A 22188-nucleotide genomic window follows, 5' to 3' on the forward strand; every position below is an offset into this window, starting at 1 on the left:
TTGGTAATGACAGACACCTCACGCCTGGGAAAATTATTTCTGAAGCCACCTCTTACACTGTTGTATTTCTGGTGTGTTGTACTTCTTCCAGTGTTTCCCGTTATAGGCAAAGCTAGAAGCCACGGCTAGAACAGTGGCTTCTAGCCGTGGAAGGGGGAGGGATTTGTCGTGTTTAGGGGGATGGGTTTGTCCTGTTAGGGAGGGGTTTGTAGTGTTAGTGGGGAGGGGTTTGTCATGTTAGTGGGGAAAGGTTCGTCGTTTTAGTGGAGAAAGGTAGGCTTCTGGTAACTACCTCTCCCCAGCTACTAAGAGAGGCCTGTTCAGGGCAGCTGTCTTGGCATGCTACCACCTTAGCTAATTGTTAGTGCTAGTAAGTTTAGCACTGGTCTAAGATTGTAGTTCAGATACTTCACTTAGACTAGTAACACTAGCGTCAGTAGCATTAGGTACATCCATTGTCTCGCCTCTGTAGATCCCAAAGTTACCTTTATACCTTTGATATACCTTTGATGAGTTCCGAGAATCTTTCTACGCATGAACGCCTGTCATTGGCCAGGCTCGTTTGGTGCTTGCCTGGTTAACGAGGCTGTTGCTGCTGGTGTCCTTCTGCTCCACATATCCATCACAGCCTGGTTAATCTGGCACCTGGTGACGTGGCAACAGAAGTGCCAGTCCCAGGAGAGTTTTGATTCTCGGGTGCCTAGGCAGTCACGTTTTAGGTCATGGGTGGTGAGACATGTTCGGCCTACAGAGGTACAGAGGTGCTTGGTTATTCCGGTACTTAATTTATTACGAGACTGTAAACTCTCCGTAGGGTACACGCAGTGGCTCAGACGTGGTATTAATCTTGCATAAAGATTCTTTAAGACCGAGAAATTTCCACACATACCGTCAACCTCCGCGAGGTATCTCGGTCTACCGCCAACAGTGCTGGTAAGATAATATACACTTAAGAATTCCGGGTGAGTCAGTATTCATCTGAGCAATGTTAGAAAATTAAGCCATTAACGTGAACACTCGGGTATTTGTACATGAATGGTATACAGTACCGACAAGATGAAGAATTTGATACATGTGCAACATCTAGATATATATTTAACTGTAGACGTTTCGCCATCCAGTGGCTTTATTAATATTTCAAGGGCGTAATGAGAAGATTGTATAACTAATATAAAAAAGACTAATTACATATAAACAAAGCAGTTTAGTTAGTCGAACCAAATGATTATTTTTTTGTGCTTATGAATTATCTTACTGAAAAAAAGCAAAAGCACAGCGTCCTTAGTGATGATTTATTTCCAAAATTATCATCCATTAATTACATAATCTTCAGTAAGAGTTTGAAAACGAGAAAAATCCTCTCTAAAATTCTTAATTAATCCTAAGATTTTTTTTCCCCCAGGTTTAACTTCTTGGCCGTGAATCAACGCTTCCGAAAAGATCAGCTTTTTTTCTCTCAGGAAATGTATTCTCTTAGCAGCAGTAGTAATATGAATTTTGGTCGCTGTGCGATGCGAGAGATGTATCCCTATACTGCATAATCCGTATTGCAATCCCCATATTGCATAACCACATTCTCCTGTACGTTAATGCACGCAAAAAGATCAGTGCTGAGTGCAGCACAAGTTCCTAATGCACTTAAATATTAGCACTGAAGATTTGAAGCGAATTAGATTTAGTATTCAAAAGTAAAAACGTGGGTAGTGGCATTCTAGTTTCTTCAGTAACAATGGCGGATTAGAACATTCGTATCCCTAAACTAAGAAACACCAGATTTGAAGACAAGCTGTTGAAGCATTCTCTTACCTCAGAGACCAGTGTCCTGAAGTACACGAGCACAGTAAGGTTAAAGCCGCTCACAATTTGCTGTATCAGCTTATCAGCGCTTGATGAGGCTCGGAAATTAACACGGGAAAACCAGCGTCATTTTTTCCGTTTTCTTTGATTAAAAAAAAAGTCAAATTGTGAAAAAAAGGCCAAAATCAATCCAAACTTTTCTTAAGATTTACCCGCATTTAAGGTTTAAATATGTATGCAATTAAGCAATTACGTAAGTCTCCATTAAAACTCGGGGTGCATAAGGTAGACCCCTCGAGAGGTTCCTTGATGCCAGTGAGAGGGTCTTGATCTAAAGTGGACCTCTGCTTCAGTTCCTTTTTTTACAGTGGCATTGAGGACGTGTATATCAAGTGCACACATATGTACATTATATATATAATGTGCCGAATAGGTAAAACTTGCGATTTTGGCTTTTAAATAGCAACGCTCTTCTTGCCGAATAAGGTAAGCGAATATTTGTGTATGCAATAATTTCGCAAAAATCATTCTGAAACTAACGAGAAAATATATTTCTTTGTGTTTGTGTATTATTAAATTATTGTAAACTTATCTGAAATATGTTTAGTTGGATTAGGCTAAATTAAATTGCGTTTTTTATAATAAGGTTAAGTAAGTTTTCTAATTTTTTTTGGTACAAAATTATTATTTTTTTAAATTAACATAAATGAAAAAATATATCTTTAAAAGTACAAGAGAAAATTTTTAGAAAAGACTTAATTTTAAACAAGTTCTTGCTAATTGACCAATTTTACCTATTCGGCACTAATATATATATATATATATATAATGTATGTATATATATATATATATATATATATATATATATATATATATATATATATAATGTATGTATATATATATATATATATATATATATATATATATATATATATATATATATATATATATATATATATATATATATATATAATGTAGCTTTAATCAGGTTCCTGACCAGCCGGGCTGTGGCTCGTACGTTGGTTTGCGTGCAGCCACCAGTAACAGCCTGGTTGATCAGGCTCTGATCCACCAGGAGGCCTGGTCACAGACCGGGCCGCGGGGGCGTTGACCCCCGGAACTCTCTCCAGGTAAACTCTTTCTCCAGGTAACAACTCAGTTCAAACAATACGATATATTTGTGATAATGGGAGACATTCTAGTTTGATTAATAAAATTTGACGCGCTTAGTAAAACTCTTCCAGTAACTGATACGATTCTAACGATTCCACAACTTTTTAACAGTTTCAGTAAAATTTCTAACTTGGGCCTACTCGGTCTAAACTTATGGGGTATCATCCGTCTTATAGCATACATCATCATTTAATATTTTGAATCTGATCAGAAGAAACATTATTTAATTATAGAATATAAACGATTATCGCTATTTAATGGGCAAATTGGGATTTGTCACCTAATAGCAGCAAGAACGTTGCGTTCGGGGAACCATATCAGTGTCGTTAATAAGTATTCTCCACTTATGGAGTGGATTTCAACGATTCTGTTTTTTTTTAACCAATTTACTATAAATTTGCCCGAAGACAAAACTTAGCTGGTAGTATTCTGGCCGTGCGATGCATCAGATAATAAATATTGGAACCATTTGGAAGTTAACTGAAATTATTTAACGTGAGTTAAAGGGAACAAAAATTTCTCACTGTTTTACACACAAAATGGTCAAATCTGCACTTAGATTTGAATTTCAGTCTCCGCCTTCGTCAGCTTACGAGGCATTTTATTTAAACGTTCGAACCTACGCAGATGAGGGTTTTGGAAGATATCCCTGTGATTCTAGGATGCCGTGGGCGGTTTCAATAACTTTGGTCATAAGTCGCTTGCTCACGCCAGTTGATCCTAGAATCTGGTTCTAGTGACCGTGTACAAGCTTTGAACTTTTTGTAGCCTGATGGATGAAGCCTTCTCGAGTAATAAACAGAACGGAGCCCCAGGGATGGCTATATACAGGTCATACACGAGGGAATAAATAGTACTAGAAGGAAGATCATTGTGGACACTTGTAGGTTTGCCGATAACAGTAAAATAGCTTTCTAGTCTCCGTATCAGAAGACACTAGCAAGCTAGCGGAGGGACCTGGATTGGGTGATGTTGTGGTCGGAGAAGTGGCAGATGCTATTCAGTGCGAACCATTGTAAGGTTCAAATCCTGGGAGCAGAAAATAATGTCACTTATAAGGTAAATAATGAAGATCTTAGAGCGAATGAAAAAATAAAAAACAGAAGTTCTGGTTAGCAGAAATATAAAGCCGAGCCGACAGTGCACAAGTGTTCACAATTTATTTTTATTGTTTTTTTTTTATTAACACATCGGCCGTTTCCCACTGAGGCAGAGTGACCGAAAAAGAAGAAACACTCTCACCATTATTCACTCCACTGTTTTGCCAGAGGCGCACCTACACTACAGTTAAAAACTGCAACACATCCCCACCCTTCCTTCAGAGCACAGGCACTGTACTTCCCACCTCCAGGATTCAAGTCCGGCTAACAGTGCTCACAATACCCGGGTATTAATACTAACACTTGACCCTTATGTTTATGTTCATGTCGTGAGCAAATATTTGTGTTTTTGTGTTTTGGTTGAACAGTTTAAATTATTCATCCCTAGTGAATATCACTTTACTGAATAAACAATTAATACTCTATTGAATAAATCATTTACACATAAACATTGCGAATGCTATCCTGGTTCTGTATCAAGCGCCGCAAATTGAGAGAGTTTAAAACTGGATACTACTCTCGAAAGAATAAATTTAACGTGGAAAAAAGTCTATAATCTATTTAAATTCCATTTAAAACTTAAGCTGAATAAGTTTATGGAATTAAGGGATTTTGTTGAGGCAATTTATCCACATGTGGCTAAATAAGTCATGTTTACAAAAGTGCCACCCTTCGAGGAGGGTACCTTGATGCTGGTGAAGGGCTCTTGATTTAAGGAACTGGAGCTGCCCTTTCTGAGTAAGTCTGATTACCTCCCATTTCCCTGGCGCTGGGGGCCCATGCGGGTTTAGTGCTTCCAAATAAATTTCATAACTTCCAGTCACGTTCTTGTGCCTTTTTATTTTTTATGGATTGTTTTTATAACAGAAACCAAATTTACTCTACAAGCATTAATGTGTGTGTGTGTATGTGTGTGTGTGTATATTGTGTGTGTGTGTGTGTGTATATGTGTGTGTGTGTGTGTGTATATGTGTGTGTATGTGTATGTGTGTGTGCATATATGTATGTGTGTATGTGTGTGTGTATGTGTGTGTGTATGTGTGTGTGTGTGTACTCACCTAATTCACCTAATTGTGGTTGCAGGGGTCGAGACTCAGCTCCTGGCCCCGCCTCTTCACTGATCGCTACTGGATCCTCTCTCTCTCTCTGCTTCCTGAGCTTTGTCATACCTCTTCTTAAAACTATGTATGGTTCCTGCCTCCACTACTTCACTTGCTAGGCTATTCCACGTGCTCACAACTCTGACTGAAGAAATACTTCCTAACGTCCCTGTGACTCGTCTGAGTCTTCAGCTTCCAGTTGTGACCCCTTGTCCCTGTGTCCCCTCTCTGGAACATCCTATCTCTGTCCACCTTGTCAATTCCTCTCAGTATTTTGTATGTCGTTATCATGTCCCCCCTGATCCTTCTGTCCTCCAGTGTCGTCAGTCCGATTTCCCTTAACCTTTCCTCGTACGACATTCCCTTAGCTCTGGGACTAGCCTTGTTGCAAACCTTTGTACTTTCTCTAGTTTCTTTACGTGCTTGACTAGGTGTGGGTTCCAAACTGGTGCTGCATACTCCAGTATGGGCCTAACATACACGGTGTAAAGGGTCTTGAATGATTCCTTATTAAGGTGTCGGAATGCTATTCTCAGGTTTGCTAGGCGCCCGTATGCTGCAGCAGTTATTTGGTTGATGTGTGCTTCAGGTGATGTGCTCGGTGTTATACTCACCCCAAGGTCTTTTTCCCTGAGTGAGGTTTGTAGTCTTTGTCCCCCTAGACTATACTCCGTCTGCGGTCTTCTTTGCCCTTCCCCAATCTTCATGACTTTGCACTTGGCTGGATTGAATTCCAGGAGCCAATTGCTGGACCAGGTCTGCAGCCTGTCCAGATCCCTTTGTAGTTCTGCCTGGTCTTCGATCGAGTGAATTCTTCCCATCAACTTCGTCATCTGCAAACAGGGACACCTCAGAGTCTATTCCTTCCGTCATGTCGTTCACAAATACCAGAAACAGCACTGGTCCTAGGACTGACCCCTGTGGGACCCCGCTGGTCACAGGTGCCCACTCTGACACCTCGCCACGTACCATGACTCGCTGCTGTCTTCCTGTCAAGTATTCCCTGATCCATTGTAGTGCCTTCCCTGTTATCCCTGCTGTGTGTGTGTGTGTGTGTGTGTGTGTGTGTGTGTGTGTGTGTGTGTGTATGTATGTGTGTATTTATGTGTGTGTGTGTGTGTGTGTGATATCTCTCCTGAAAGGATTTCCTATAACACCAACAGCCTGTTTTTTCTTTAATAAAAATATATAATCCTGTGTGGGGGGGAAGTGTGTGTAGGGAGGGGAGGGGAGGGAGGGGGAGCTTACAGCAGGAGCTCCAGTGATTTAACGAATATTTCGCTCTAGCTACTCGACTCTCAATACCAGAATCGTTCACATGAAAAATTTAGTGAAAGAAATGAATGAATTTATGCATCCTCGTTTTGAATATATTTTTATCTTTTTTATGTATTGTCTTTATTCGTATTTTTACTTCTCTAGTTCAGAAATTTCTCTTCGTCTTGAGGAATAACTGATCACTTAATAACAATGACGTTTTTTTCACTTTTAGCTTAAATTTAATGTATGACTGGGAAGCTATAAACCCGTAGGGGTCATAAGGAGTGAGAGGTAATCAGGTGTGTCAAGGAGAAACAGCTGCTGATTTGTGGCATTCATGAGGGGAGTGGTAAACCTGTAGGGGGTCATGTTGCACCCTGGAAAAGGGTGGAGGGGGAATGGGAGCCATTCAGATTCGATCCACTCCCTTGGATCAAGAGCCCCTCACAGCTAAACATGGAGTGGTGTGTGTGTGTGTTATTGACTGAAATGTACTTCGCGTATATTTTCTCCTGCACAGGTGACGTGGATGAAGAGAGACGATGATCAACTCCTGACTGTGGGACAACAAGTGTATGCAGCAGAGACACGCTTCTCAGCCACTCACTCCCATCATAGTAAGGTCAGTCCCACAGTAAGGTTACTCCCGCCACAGCAAGGTCACTCTCACCATAGCAAGGTCAGTCCCACCACAGCAAGGCCACTCCCACCACAGCAAAGTCACTCCCACAGTAAGGTTACTCTCACCACAGCAAGGTCAGCCCCACCAAAGCAAGGTCACTTCTACAGTAAGGCTACTCCCACAACAGCAAGGTCAGTCCCACCATAGCAAGGTCACTCCCACAGCAAGGTCACTCCCACAGTAAGGTTATTCCCACCACAAGGTCAGTCTCACCATAGCAAGGTCAGTCCCACCACAGCAAAGTCACTCTCGCACATCAAGGTCACTCCCACAGCAAGGTCAGTTCCACCACAGCAAGGTCAGTTCCACCACAGCAAGGTCACTCCTACCACAGTAAGGTCACGTCCACCACAGCAAGGTCACGTCCACCACAGCAAGGTCAGTCTCACACATCATGGTCAGGTGCCCCCAACCTTTCAAATTAAGCCATTTTATTCCTACAGTCATGGCAAAATGGATATTCCTATTAAAAGCTCTACACCATAGCAGGATAAATCCTACCATACACACTGCATGATCAAAAACTATTCTTATTATTCACTTCACCCTGTGTATGAGCAAGAACATTCTTACCATACACCTGGTCACAGACTGGGCCGCGGGGGCGTTGACCCCCTTGAAACCCTCTCCAGGTATACACCCTATGCATTAACAAGAACATTCCTACCATACCCTGATCATTCCAGCATTGCACCCTGCGCCATAAATCATCTTGTCCATGCACCTTGCGCCATAAATCATCTTGTCCATGCACCCTGCGCCATAAATCATCTTGTCCATGCACCTTGCGCCATATATCATCTTGTCCATGCACCCTGCGCCATAAATCATCTTGTCCATGCACCTTGCGCCATAAATCATCTTGTCCATGCACCCTGCGCCATAAATCATCTTGTCCATGCACCCTGCGCCATAAATCATCTTGTCCATGCACCTTGCGCCATAAATCATCTTGTCCATGCACCCTGCGCCATAAATCATCTTGTCCATGCACCCTGCGCCATAAATCATCTTGTCCATGCACCCTGCGCCATAAATCATCTTGTCCATGCACCTTGCGCCATAAATCATCTTGTCCATGCACCCTGCGCCATAAATCATCTTGTCCATGCACCCTGCGCCATAAATCATCTTGTCCATGCACCCTGCGCCATAAATCATCTTGTCCATGCACCCTGCGCCATAAATCATCTTGTCCATGCACCCTGCGCCTTAAATCATCTTGTCCATGCACCTTGCGCCATAAATCATCTTGTCCATGCACCCTGCGCCTTAAATCATCTTGTCCATGCACCCTGCGCCATAAATCATCTTGTCCATGCACCCTGCGCCATAAATCATCTTGTCCATGCACCTTGCGCCATAAATCATCTTGTCCATGCACCCTGCGCCATAAATCATCTTGTCCATGCACCCTGCGCCATAAATCATCTTGTCCATGCACCTTGCGCCATAAATCATCTTGTCCATGCACCCTGCGCCATAAATCATCTTGTCCATGCACCCTGCGCCATAAATCATCTTGTCCATGCACCCTGCGCCATAAATCATCTTGTCCATGCACCCTGCGCCATAAATCATCTTGTCCATGCACCCTGCGCCTTAAATCATCTTGTCCATGCACCTTGCGCCATAAATCATCTTGTCCATGCACCCTGCGCCTTAAATCATCTTGTCCATGCACCCTGCGCCATAAATCATCTTGTCCATGCACCCTGCGCCATAAATCATCTTGTCCATGCACCCTGCGCCATAAATCATCTTGTCCATGCACCCTGCGCCATAAATCATCTTGTCCATGCACCCTGCGCCATAAATCTTGTCCATGCACCCTGCGCCATAAATCATCTTGTCCATGCACCCTGCGCCATAAATCATCTTGTCCATGCACCTTGCGCCATAAATCATCTTGTCCATGCACCCTGCGCCATAAATCATCTTGTCCATGCACCCTGCGCCATAAATCATCTTGTCCATGCACCCTGCGCCATAAATCATCTTGTCCATGCACCTTGCGCCATAAATCATCTTTTCCATGCACCCTGTGCCATAAGTCACCTTGTCCATGCACCCTGCGCCGTAAGTCACCTTGTCCATGCACCCTGCGCCATAAGTCACCTTGTCCATGCACGCTGCGCCGTAAGTCACCTTGTCCATGCACCCTGCGCCGTAAGTCACCTTGTCCATGCACGCTGCGCCGTAAGTCACCTTGTCCATGCACCCTGCGCCATAAGTCACCTTGTCCATGCACCCTGCGCCATAAGTCACCTTGTCCATGCACGCTGCGCCGTAAGTCACCTTGTCCATGCACCCTTCGCCATAAGTCACCTTGTCCATGCACGCTGCGCCGTAAGTCACCTTGTTCATGTACCCTGCGCCATAAGTCACCTTGTCCATGCACCCTGCGCCGTAAGTCACCTTGTCCATGTACCCTGCGCCATAAGTCACCTTGTCCATGCACCTGCGTCCTAAGGTCATTGCTCCCACATAATAAGCACTACAAGGTCATTGCTATTATATAGCCTGCACCATGAGGTCATTTCTGCCTTATTCCTTACACCACAGCAAGATTAGTCCGGGTAAAAATGGTATGTGATACCGACAGGTTGCTGGTAAAAGAAAACATTATGTAAACCAGATATTTTAACACATTTGGAATGACCAAGTTCTTAGGAGCGAAACGTTGCCAATAAAATGTGCTGGTGTTTGCATTTTGTGTTCTTTTTTCAACAAAATAGTCCTACCCACTTACCAATACACTTCGCATTACAATAAGGCCACTTCTCACCTGGGAGAAAAAAAAAACTCCAACGACACTACATATGAAACCCCTTCCACTCCACAAACGAACCTCTTTATTCCTGTATCAAGCTCGCAACACACACACGGGATCCGAGAGACTTTGAACCTTTATTTCTGGGAGTCTTAACTCTTATTATTCATTTTTTTTCTATTGTACTTGGGAATTCAGCTCTCCTATATTCCACTCATAATCCAGAGATTTCAGAAAAGATGACGTATAAGCCACTGATGAATGTAGCTGCCTGGAAAGGCCTCACTTCCCCGTCTTTTCAGAGAGGCATTCAGAGCCGCTGTGCTTTTATATCCAAATATATTGTTCCACGATAATACAATGCAAGGTTGAAAAAAAATAGCTCTGGTGATTAACTGAGGCCGCGGAAAAGGTCATTTTAAATAAACCAATGAGACTGTTGGAGAGAGGGGAGCGAGAGTCATTGGTTGGTTACAGGGGAAGGGCGGGTCAGGCTCCACCTCCCTGCCAGGGTAACACGGCTCTGATTGGTTGCCTCTTTAAGCTAAATAATTTCAGTTGTGCCCGCCGCTAACGAACTCGAAAAGTCTTCGTTTGCAAGAATAAAATCAAAAGATAATATACATAAAAGCAATGAATATTCACATTGATGAGAATTATTCTCGCTAACGAGTAGGAAAATCTCCTAGCGGGGAAAAGAATATATGGATGAATAGGCATGTTTGCGCGAGCATTAAACTGAAATTTACAGACTTGCTTTCAAAATACTACGGATGTATGTGAGTTTACCACAGGCTGACAATTTATGTATTATCATGAGAATAATTAAATTGTGTAATGGCAAGGGGTTACAGATGAATACAAACAATGGCAGTTTTAAATTTGCAACTCTCGTATATTGGCTAAATGTTCTACAATTTTTTGTGTGTATTGGTATGTGATGTTAAACTGTGACCACTGAAGTACTAACCTGACAGGTTTTGGGCTAAATGTTTATATTTTTTTCCTAGTTTTTGACGTATAGGGGAAGGGTGATAAATTCACGTGTTCGTGTGTAAGTCGGTTTATATATATATATTTTGTTTCTCTCTCTTGCTTACTCTCATTCTTTCACTATCATTTTCTTACTTTCTCTCTCTCTCTCTCTCTCTCTCTCTCTCTCTCTCTCTCTCTCTCTCTCTCTCTCTCTCTCTCTCTCTCTCTCTCTCTCTGTCTCTCTCTCTCTCACCCTTCACTCTACCCTCCAGGCTTGGGAGCTCTGGGTGAAGGACATTCAGCTGTCAGATGCGGGCCACTACGAGTGTCAGCTCACCACTCATCCTCCAGTGACCTTTTTCTTCACACTCAAAGTTACACGTGAGTACACGTACCATACTCGTTTGTTCTGCAACCTTCATTGATTTTCAGTTTATTTCACAACCCTGGCGCATGTTGATATAACTATCCTTAAATTCTAATTTGTTTTAATATTTTGCTATAAATCAGCGTTTTAATTTGAGTGTTTCTATTGGCAGGCATGTTATGTGTTTATGAAAATTTAGTAACGAGGGGCTATTGTACCTTTTTTTTTTTTTTATCTTATCCTGATGTAACTTTATATACATAGTCCCTTCAAGCTTTGTGTTTAATTTGGCTTTCTTACATTTACTGTCAGTGAAATTTTTTTTTTATTTTGCTTAATGTTAAATATATTTTAATGTACGACTGTACAGTTTTATACTGTGAACCTCCTGAAAATATTTCCGTATATTTCAATTTTTGTTTTTTCTTTAAGCTCTTTTGTACATTAAGTTCAGTTGTACTTTTTTTCCTTGTACGTTTAATTGTTATAATATATTCTGAAAATATTTGTTCCCTTTTTAAACGTTTCATTAAGACTTTGTAATTACTTTTCTTGCACTATGATTTCATTTGGTCTTTCGTAATCTATGCAATTATGGCAATGGAATTGCCCGACTACCCGGGCTCACTCGCGGCCTCATTACTGCACTAAGAGCTTCAAATTATCTTCTTTACATCAATACTTATTTTCCGTTCATTTATTTCTGAACTGTTGCGGCCTTTTGGTAGAGAGCAGTTGCTACTTTCAGTACTTCGTATGTATGCATTTGTGTGTGTGTATGTGTACGTACATATTCACTGGGATGTGTTTGCCTATTAACTTAAAAAATTGGTCATATGGGCCCTATTTTGTCTCCGCGTCTGTTTTATTCCACTTACCATCCTGAGACTAAAGAAATATTTCCTAATATATCTCTGACTCATCTGTGCTCTTAGCTTCTACCTATGCCGCCTTGCACCCGAGTCTCGCATTTGAATCAGTTTCACCCCGTCTCCTTGATTGGCACTTCTGATTGCCTTTAACTTCATTTTCATGTCTCCCCTTGGTCCTTCTCTTTTCCAAGGTGAACGGAGTTAATTCTTCGAGCCTCTCATAATCCAGCCCTCGCTGTTGAAGAACCAGGCCTGCTTACAAATCTCTCTCTTTATCTTTCTCTGGCTTCTGAACGTTCTTTTCTAGGTTTGGACTCTGTTCTGGTGCTGTTTTAAAATAGGTCTGACATTCGACTTGTCTAATGTCTTGAAGAATTCATTACTGATGTTTCTGAAGGCACTTCTAAGACGTGTTATCCTCGCATGCACTGCTGCTCCAGTGTATTTTCTTGCATAAATATTTGCTCTAACGTCTTCCCTCCTCATTTATATACCTTATCTATTCTTCACCCTCTTTAATTTGTTTTACCTTGCACCTATCAGGATTAAACTGTAGTAGCTACTTTAACCACTTCTGTAGTCTGCTCAAATGTTTTTTTCTAGCAGAGTTAGACACTTAACTCCTGGCTCCCTATCCTTCCAGCTTCCTGGACCTGTGTGATCTGGCGTCATGGTGCCTTATCATGTCTACTCTTGATTTTGTGTATCAAATTTGTGTCTGCCAACGCCTCATCCAAGTCATTCTACGTCTCAACCCTGTGTGCGTGTGTGCGCATGCGTGTGTGTGCGTGTGTATGCGCGTGTGTGTGCGTGTGTATGCGCGTGTGTATGCGCGTGTGTATGCGCGTGTGTATGCGCGTGTGTATGCGCGTGTGTTTGCGCGTGTGTATGCGCGTGTGTGTGTGTGTGTGTGTGTGTGTGTGTGTGTGTGTGTGTGTGTGTGTGTGTGTGTGTGTTCGCCCACGCGCGGATATCTTGAAAGTATATCTCACAAGAAGAGAACCACAAAAGTAGAACATGTGATAAGATTACGTAAGAGGGCATGAGAGTAGGAGAGGATAACACCAATGGGATAAGTCATATCATTACACCAGTAATACAAGAGGCGAAGATACAACAGAATAAACGATAACTATACAAGGCAAGATAGACTCGTACATTAGTGCCAGAGGTGTGTGTGTGTGTGTGTGTGTGTGTGTGTGTGTGTGTGTGTGTGTGTGTGTGTGTGTGTGGCACCCTTCCCTCCACTAAATGTCAGGCGTCAATAATCAATCAAGTGGTCGATAACAGACCATCCCCCTCCCCCCGATAAAGTCTGCCCTGGGGTTGTAGGGAGGTGGGGTTGTAGGGAGGTTGTAAGTAGGAAGGCTGTATAAGACATTGTAGGCAGGTATAAGAATGAAGGAACACTGCAGTAGGCCCAGTGACCTGTGCTACGAACTGCAGATAAGAGACTGAACATTCTCTCTCTCTCTCTCTCTTTTTCTCTCCCCTCGATGACAAGATAATCGGATCAAAATCTGAATTACTTGGAAATCACTTAATTACCTTATCATTAAAAGTAGATTAATCTCGGCCACATTTTAAATCAAGTTCAAATTAAAGTCTGCCAAGTAAATTTGATGGAGTATATATTATTGATACACTCCTGGGGGTGTGCAGGCGTGCTTACATGTGGGCGTGCGTGCGTGCCTGTGGTTGTCTGGATGTGCATGTAAGTTTGCATGATTGGCGTGCGTGGTTGGCGTGCGTGAGTCACTGATGGCTATACAACACAATAGCGAACACTGTAAAGCAGAATATAATATACATACTATTACCAATAAGAGCGAGAGAGGGAGAGGACAAAGGAGGGAGGGAGCAAGCAAGCAAGAGAGGGAGCAAGGAAGCAAGCAAGCAACTGAGGGAGGGAGGGAGACAACCCTATGAACAATATATATATATATATATATATATATATATATATATATATATATATATATATATATATATATATATATATATATATATATATAATGTTGTTAGGTAAGACACATATGCAACAGTTAGGTATCTTTATTTCGAAACGTTTCGCCTACACAGTAGGCTTCTTCAGTCGAGTACAGAAAAGTTGATAGAAGCAGAAGAGACTTGAAGACGATGTAATCAGCCCATCACCCTTAAAGTTTTGAGGTGGTCAGTTCCTCAGTCTGGAGAAGAGCATATGTGTCTTACCTAACAACCTGTCGGTATTTTATACCATTTCATATATATATTATGCATGCAAAACAACCACTGTGAAAGAACAGTGAAATTCCAAGCGCTTTCGTAACTTCTCACATTATCAAGGAACTATATAGTTCTTTGATAATGTGAGAAGTCACGAAAACGCTTGGAATTTCACTATTTTTCACAGTGGTTGTGTTGCATATTCTGAAATCACCTGTTTACTGTGATCTTATTGCGCATATATATAAATATGATGTTCAATGAAGACAAATTCCAACTACTCGTTTTGGAAAACTGGAGGAAATAATAACTAGGACTGAGTATACTACAAACTCCAATCACACAATAGAGCGGAAAAGTAATGTGAAGGACCTGGGTGTGGTAATGTCCGAAGACCTCACCTTCAAGGACCACAACAATGCCACTATCACATCTGCGAGGAAACTGATAGGATGGATAATGAGAACATTCAAAAGAGATCCTAAGCCAGTGATGATCCTTTTTAAATCACTTATTCTCTCTAGGCTGGAATACTGCTGTACATTAACATCCCCATTCAAGGCAGGTGAAATTGCAGAACTAGAAAATGTACAGAGAACCTTTACTGCACTAGAGCGCAGGCGAGAGAGATGTATAATCTACACCTGGAAGATTCTGGAGGGACTGGTCCCTAATATGCACACAGCAATCACTCCATACGAAAGCAAAAACTTGGCAGGCGATGCAACTTACCCCCAGTGAAAAGTAGGGGCGTCACTGGTACACTACGAGAAAACGCAGTGAGTGTCCGGGGCCCAAGACTGTTCAACAGCCTCCCACCAGCAATAAGGGGCATTACGGGAAGACCCCTGGTTGTCTTCAAGAGGGAGCTGGACAGATACCTAAAGACGATGCCGCATCAGCCGGGCTGTGGTTCGTACGTTGGATTGCGTGCTGCCAGCAGTAACAGCCTCGTTGATCAGGACCTGATCCACCGGGAGGCCTAGTCGTGGACGGGGCCGCGGGGGCGTTGATCCCCGGAATGCCCTCCAGGTAGACTCCAGGTAAGGTTTGAACCCTGTAAGTTCCTAATGAGAGCTGGAAGCGCCGTCACCAGACCACACCACGTGACATCAAACACCTCATCACACCACTTCAGGGTCACTTGCAATCAAGTGCAAGGCTTGAAAGGTTTGTTACTTGGAGTTCTTATCTGGGGGCACAGTTCTTGCCTGGCCAAAAAAAAAAAAAAAAAAAAAAAAAAAAAAAAAAAAAAAAAAAAAAAAAAAAAAAAAGCATCTCCGGCATACCTGGAGGGGATATTTCTCCTTTCGTCTAAATTTAATGAAACTTTTGGCTCATGATACAGATGAAATTATGGATAAAAGTTTCTGATGGTGAAAAATTAACTTCTAATAGTTTTTGTTTTGCGGTATCTGTACTATGGCAGCGAACTGGTCACGGCAGTAGCAAGATGCTGATATTTTAAATTAAATATTAGAACGATACATGCTGAAAAAACTGAGTAACTAAACTATTCTACATCTTTATAAATAAAACAATAATAAATTCTCTAAACGCGTCCTTCTGGAGTTTTACAACTCACCGCGAGTTCAATCCCCGCCAACGCATCGCTAAAATTGACAAGAAGCAACATACAGTGCACAAGAAAGCCATTAGAGAAGTCCTCTACTTTTCTCGCCCCATTTGTGATTTGACAATGATCCACGACGGACTGAAACGTCGTCATAAAGTTCCTCTCCTCCGTGTGGGTTTTTAATGAAGTGTTTCTGCCACGATATTGTGACCTTTTATACTCTACCAGACATGTCGTTATTAAAACTTTAATGAAAAGTGAGCAGAGTAAATCATCCTTACTCTCTCCAAACATTAACTGAAAGTCCGATAAAATGACCACAGTGCTTGTCGTAAACAATACCATGTAATTTATAATGAAAATTACTCTAAATGCCAGGGTATAAACACTTCTTGGCATATCACAGTGTATATACCTTGAAGGTTAATTTTCTATTTTAGGTCCATAGTGCTTGTAGTACAGTATTGTGTAATTTATAAATGTGTATTAAAAGTAAATATCAATATAAATATCAATAAATATTTCGGTGTGTATACCCCGAAGGTCAACTCTGATCCCAATTTTAGGCTTTATACTTTCTAGTGACGAGGTGAATAGTCCCTTCATGGGGAAGGTCGATAAGCGTTCATCATCCGAGGGTTTCAATGCGTTTCTCTGCATTTAACTTTTCATCAGTATAAATAATGATAATTTATAATCGTGCCAGGGTCACACCCACAGTGCCTGTGTCCCAGCCACAGTGCCTGTGTCCCAGCCACAGTGCCTGTGTCCCAGCCACAGTGCCTGTGTCCCAGCCACAGTGCCTGGGTCCCAGCCACAGTGCCTGTGTCCCAGCCACAGTGCCTGGGTCCCACCCTTAGTGCCAGGATCCCACCCACAGTGCCTCAGTCTATAATTATGAAACTTAATAATTCTACCACTTTTTTCCCCTACGCACCTCTCGTTTCTATCCGTTTCTCTCTCTCTCTCTCTCTCTCTCTCTCTCTCTCTCTCTCTCTCTCTCTCTCTCTGTCTCTCTCTCTCTCTCTCTCTCTCTCTCAACATTAGCGAGAGAGAGCGCGCAAGTCTGTCACGAACATTGTTTTTCTGATGGGAATTTCGGACGTGTTCCGTGTGGTTGAGGTGAGGGTGCGTGTGTGTAGGGGGGGGGGAGGTTGGCCTCTTCCCGTGCCTGCAGTGACTGGTAAGTACGTGCTTCTTGCCGTGCCTGCAGTGAGTGTAGGAAGTACGTGCTTGCCGTGCCTGCAGTGAGTGTAGGAAGTACGTGCTTGCCGTGCCTGCAGTGAGTGTAGGAAGTACGTGCTTCTTGCCGTGCCTGCAGTGACTGGTAAGTACGTGCTTCTTGCCGTGTCTGCAGTGACTGGTAAGTACGTGCTTCTTGCCGTGCCTGCAGTGAGTGTAGGAAGTACGTGCTTCTTGCCGTGCCTGCAGTGACTGGTAAGTACGTGCTTCTTGCCGTGCCTGCAGTGAGTGTAGGAAGTACGTGCTTCTTGCCGTGCCTGCAGTGAGTGTAGGAAGTACGTGCTTCTTGCCGTGCCTGCAGTGACTGGTAAGTACGTGCTTCTTGCCGTGCCTGCAGAGACTGGTAAGTACGTGCTTCTTGCCGTGCCTGCAGTGACTGGTAAGTACGTGCTTCTTGCCGTGTCTGCAGTGAGTGTAGGAAGTACGTGCTTCTTGCCGTGTCTGCAGTGAGTGTAGGAAGTACGTGCTTCTTGCCGTGCCTGCAGTGAGTGTAGGAAGTACGTGCTTCTTGCCGTGCCTGCAGTGACTGGTAAGTACGTGCTTCTTGCCGTGCCTGCAGTGAGTGTAGGAAGTACGTGCTTCTTGCCGTGTCTGCAGTGAGTGTAGGAAGTACGTGCTTCTTGCCGTGCCTGCAGTGACTGGTAAGTACGTGCTTCTTGCCGTGTCTGCAGTGAGTATGGAAAGTACGTGTCTCCTTCCATATCCACCGTGAGAAAAAAAAAAAACTACGGTAATACGCTCACGGCATCACTGCCACAAACTATGATCCACAACACTGTTGCTGTTTGTCTGCTGTACACAGGTCCAGCAATCTGCCTCTGCATCCATCCTTTTACGGCCGTAAACATGTCCAGAGAGCATTTAAATTATTTTTATAGTAGTTAAACGGGACTTTCAACTTTAGGAGTAATAAGGTGCCTGGAGAATTGATAAATCAGATTTCATCTAACTGGAGGTTAACTCCAAATTCCTCGGATCAAGAGCCCATCGACATGTTGAGAGATATTGGGATTAAATTTTTTGCTTGAATTTTTCAAAATATTTTCTCTGATTAGATATTTTTGTAAAAACTTTGTATATTATCAATCTGGGAGATAATCATAGTAATCTGAAAGTAAAGCAAAATTTTTATGGAAGCAATTTGAATCAGATCTTACTAACACAAAACAATGTATATTTTCGAGAGAGAGAGAGAGTAGACAGAGAAGAGGGGGAGAGTAGAGAGAGGAAAAAATTGATAAGGAACATGTCTGTCTGTCGTAATTTTAGACGTAAGTGATGGTCAGCTTGCGTGCTCGAGACGTATAGCTGGAGAAGAGCGATAAAAAGCCATATCTAACACACTAACAATCGCGAAAGAATGTACAGCAATTTTTATTACGGATAAGTAAACGGCCCCGGCTGTAAGTACTAGAATGCAATTCAATACCTGGACCCCTGGTATGTCTAGCTGTAATTCATCATGAGCTTGCAAATGACAGAGCTGCGGACTTAACATTTCCCACTCGTGTTATCGGGTATGTGATATACGACTTCCACCTTGCCCAGATATCGGGAAAAAAGTCTAATGAAGAGGACCTCACTTGGAGGTTTAAGTATACAGAAAAAATACTTCTGTGCTTTTTATTTCCATGCGAGTCACATGAGAGGTGATGGTTACTCTGGGGTCCACCAGCATCTGTGAGAAGTATCAGTTCACCAGCATCTGTGAGAAGTATCAGTCCACCAGCATCTGTGAGAAGTATCAGTCCACCAGCATCTGTGAGAAGTATCAGTCCACCAGCATCTGTGAGAAGTATCAGTCCACCAGCATCTGTGAGAAGTATCAGTCCACCAGCATCTGTGAGAAGTATCAGTCCACCAGCATCTGTGAGAAGTATCAGTCCACCAGCATCTGTGAGAAGTATCAGTCCACCAGCATCTGTGAGAAGTATCAGTCCACCAGCATCTGTGAGAAGTATCAGTCCACCAGCATCTGTGAGAAGTATCAGTCCACCAGCATCTGTGAGAAGTATCAGTCCAAAATCATCTGTGAGAAGTATCAGTCCACCAGCATCTGTGAGAAGTATCAGTCCACCAGCATCTGTGAGAAGTATCAGTCCACCAGCATCTGTGAGAAGTATCAGTCCACCAGCATCTGTGAGAAGTATCAGTCCAGCATCTGTGAGAAGTATCAGTCCACCAGCATCTGTGAGAAGTATCAGTCCACCAGCATCTGTGAGAAGTATCAGTCCACCAGCATCTGTGAGAAGTATCGGTCCACCAGCATCTGTGAAGTATCAGTTCACCAGCATCTGTGAGAAGTATCAGTCCACCAGCATCTGTGAGAAGTATCAGCCCACCAGCATCTGTGAGAAGTATCAGTCCACCAGCATCTGTGATAAGTATCAGTCCACCAGCATCTGTGAGAAGTATCAGTCCACCAGCATCTGTGAGAAGTATCAGCCCACCAGCATCTGTGAGAAGTATCAGTCCACCAGCATCTGTGAGAAGTATCAGTCCACCAGCATCTGTGAGAAGTATCAGTCCACCAGCATCTGTGAGAAGTATCAGTCCACCAGCATCTGTGAGAAGTATCAGTCCACCAGCATCTGTGAGAAGTATCGGTCCACCAGCATCTGTGAGAAGTATCGGTCCACCAGCATCTGTGAGAAGTATCGGTCCACCAGCATCTGTGAGAAGTATCAGTTCACCAGCATCTGTGAGAAGTATCAGTCCACCAGCATCTGTGAGAAGTATCAGCCCACCAGCATCTGTGAGAAGTATCAGCCCACCAGCATCTGTGAGAAGTATCAGCCCACCAGCATCTGTGAGAAGTATCAGTCCACCAGCATCTGTGAGAAGTATCAGTTCACCAGCATCTGTGAGAAGTATCAGTCCACCAGCATCTGTGAGAAGTATCAGTCCACCAGCATCTGTGAGAAGTATCAGCCCACCAGCATCTGTGAGAAGTATCAGCCCACCAGCATCTGTGAGAAGTATCAGTCCACCAGCATCTGTGAGAAGTATCAGTCCACCAGCATCTGTGAGAAGTATCAGTCCACCAGCATCTGTGAGAAGTATCAGTCCACCAGCATCTGTGAGAAGTATCAGTCCACCAGCATCTGTGAGAAGTATCAGTCCACCAGCATCTGTGAGAAGTATCAGTCCACCAGCATCTGTGATAAGTATCAGTCCACCAGCATCTGTGAGAAGTATCAGCCCACCAGCATCTGTGAGAAGTATCAGCCCACCAGCATCTGTGAGAAGTATCGGTCCACCAGCATCTGTGAGAAGTATCGGTCCACCAGCATCTGTGAGAAGTATCGGTCCACCAGCATCTGTGAGAAGTATCAGTTCACCAGCATCTGTGAGAAGTATCAGTCCACCAGCATCTGTGAGAAGTATCAGCCCACCAGCATCTGTGAGAAGTATCAGCCCACCAGCATCTGTGAGAAGTATCAGCCCACCAGCATCTGTGAGAAGTATCAGTCCACCAGCATCTGTGAGAAGTATCAGTTCACCAGCATCTGTGAGAAGTATCAGTCCACCAGCATCTGTGAGAAGTATCAGTCCACCAGCATCTGTGAGAAGTATCAGCCCACCAGCATCTGTGAGAAGTATCAGCCCACCAGCATCTGTGAGAAGTATCAGTCCACCAGCATCTGTGAGAAGTATCAGTCCACCAGCATCTGTGAGAAGTATCAGTCCACCAGCATCTGTGAGAAGTATCAGTCCACCAGCATCTGTGAGAAGTATCAGTCCACCAGCATCTGTGAGAAGTATCGGTCCATCCTAGATCATTCTCTAATCGGCTTGCTTCCATTTCCTATTTATGGGTTGTGTATCATTCAGTTGATTACACTATGATTTTTTTTATTCATGAGTTAGACCAGTACGTATGACCTGGTCTCCATTCTCTCGAGCCTCCGCACTTCCCCCGAAAAAAAAAATCATATAATTAACGTCACCCAAACACTAGAGAAAAAAAAAACTCGTAGTTTCAGTTCGTCGTATATCAAGTCGTCCATCTTTCATTCCCAGTACGCTGGAAAGTTATTTGTTGCATTGATGGTATTGTGTCTGGAACTTAATGTTATATACGACCTGTATATAAATCAAGACCCAGGTAGAATTCGGCCAGTATACAGGACGGATTCTATCGACAAGTATCCTCGAGTATGCTGAAGTCTCTGCAACATTAATTGCATCTTAAAGGAAGCATGAAGATCGGAACTTCAAATATGGCTGGCATATTGAAGATGGCTGGTGTCTTGGGTGATTGCTGGTGGGTCGAGTGATTGCTGGTGGGTCGAGTGATGGCTGCTGGGTCGAGTGATTGCTGGTGGGTCGAGTGATAACTGGTGGGTCGAGTGATAGCTGGTGGGTCGATTGATTGCTGGTGGGTCGAGTGATAACTGGTGGGCCGAGTGATAGCTAGTGGGTCGGATAGTTGTTGATGTTTGTGTGACCATCAAACAAAAACTCTGAATCATCAGTACAATTTATCTCAGCGTCACTAACAGTTCATGTGAGTGACAGCCATGTAATCTCTTAGTGTTCACCGAATGAACTCAACACTACACAACCCTGAATGACAACCACACCTCGGTGTCTGATCCCTACAACAATCTCACTAGTGGCCAATTAGTCCAAAGACCGTAAGAGCAAATCAGTGTCCATTGGGCGAAATCCTGCCAGAGAGTACTCTGGCAGGGTCTCTAACTAGCCACTAAGCCGGAGTCTGAAGGGCTCTGGAGTCAGCTTCTCTTAAGTGATAGTAAGCCAGGTCACGCGATCACGGCAGCCAGAATGCTGGAAAATATAAGCTTTAACCTTTTTTAACGTTAAAATAATTCACACACACACACATACACACACACATACATACACACATACACACATACATACACACATACATACACACATACATACACACACACACACACACACACACACACACACACACACACACACACACACACACACACACACACACACACACACACACACACACACAAAACACACCACACTACACACTCTCACACATTGTCTGTACACATCTTTTCTCGGAAAATAATGTA

General features: G+C 43.2%; 1 protein-coding gene across 1 annotated transcript in view; it reads left to right on the plus strand.

The window, feature by feature from the left end:
• The window catches only part of LOC128699365 (transmembrane and immunoglobulin domain-containing protein 1-like), a 152323-nt gene that overhangs the window by 94851 nt on the left and 35284 nt on the right, over positions 1-22188 (plus strand). The window contains exons 3-4 of the mRNA XM_053792037.2: positions 6951-7052; positions 11133-11241. Coding sequence (XP_053648012.1) covers positions 6951-7052; positions 11133-11241 — 211 coding nt within the window. The remainder of the gene's footprint in view (positions 1-6950; positions 7053-11132; positions 11242-22188) is intronic.

The sequence above is a fragment of the Cherax quadricarinatus genome, chromosome 61 (assembly GCF_038502225.1).
Source record: "Cherax quadricarinatus isolate ZL_2023a chromosome 61, ASM3850222v1, whole genome shotgun sequence".
Lineage (NCBI taxonomy): Eukaryota > Metazoa > Arthropoda > Malacostraca > Decapoda > Parastacidae > Cherax > Cherax quadricarinatus.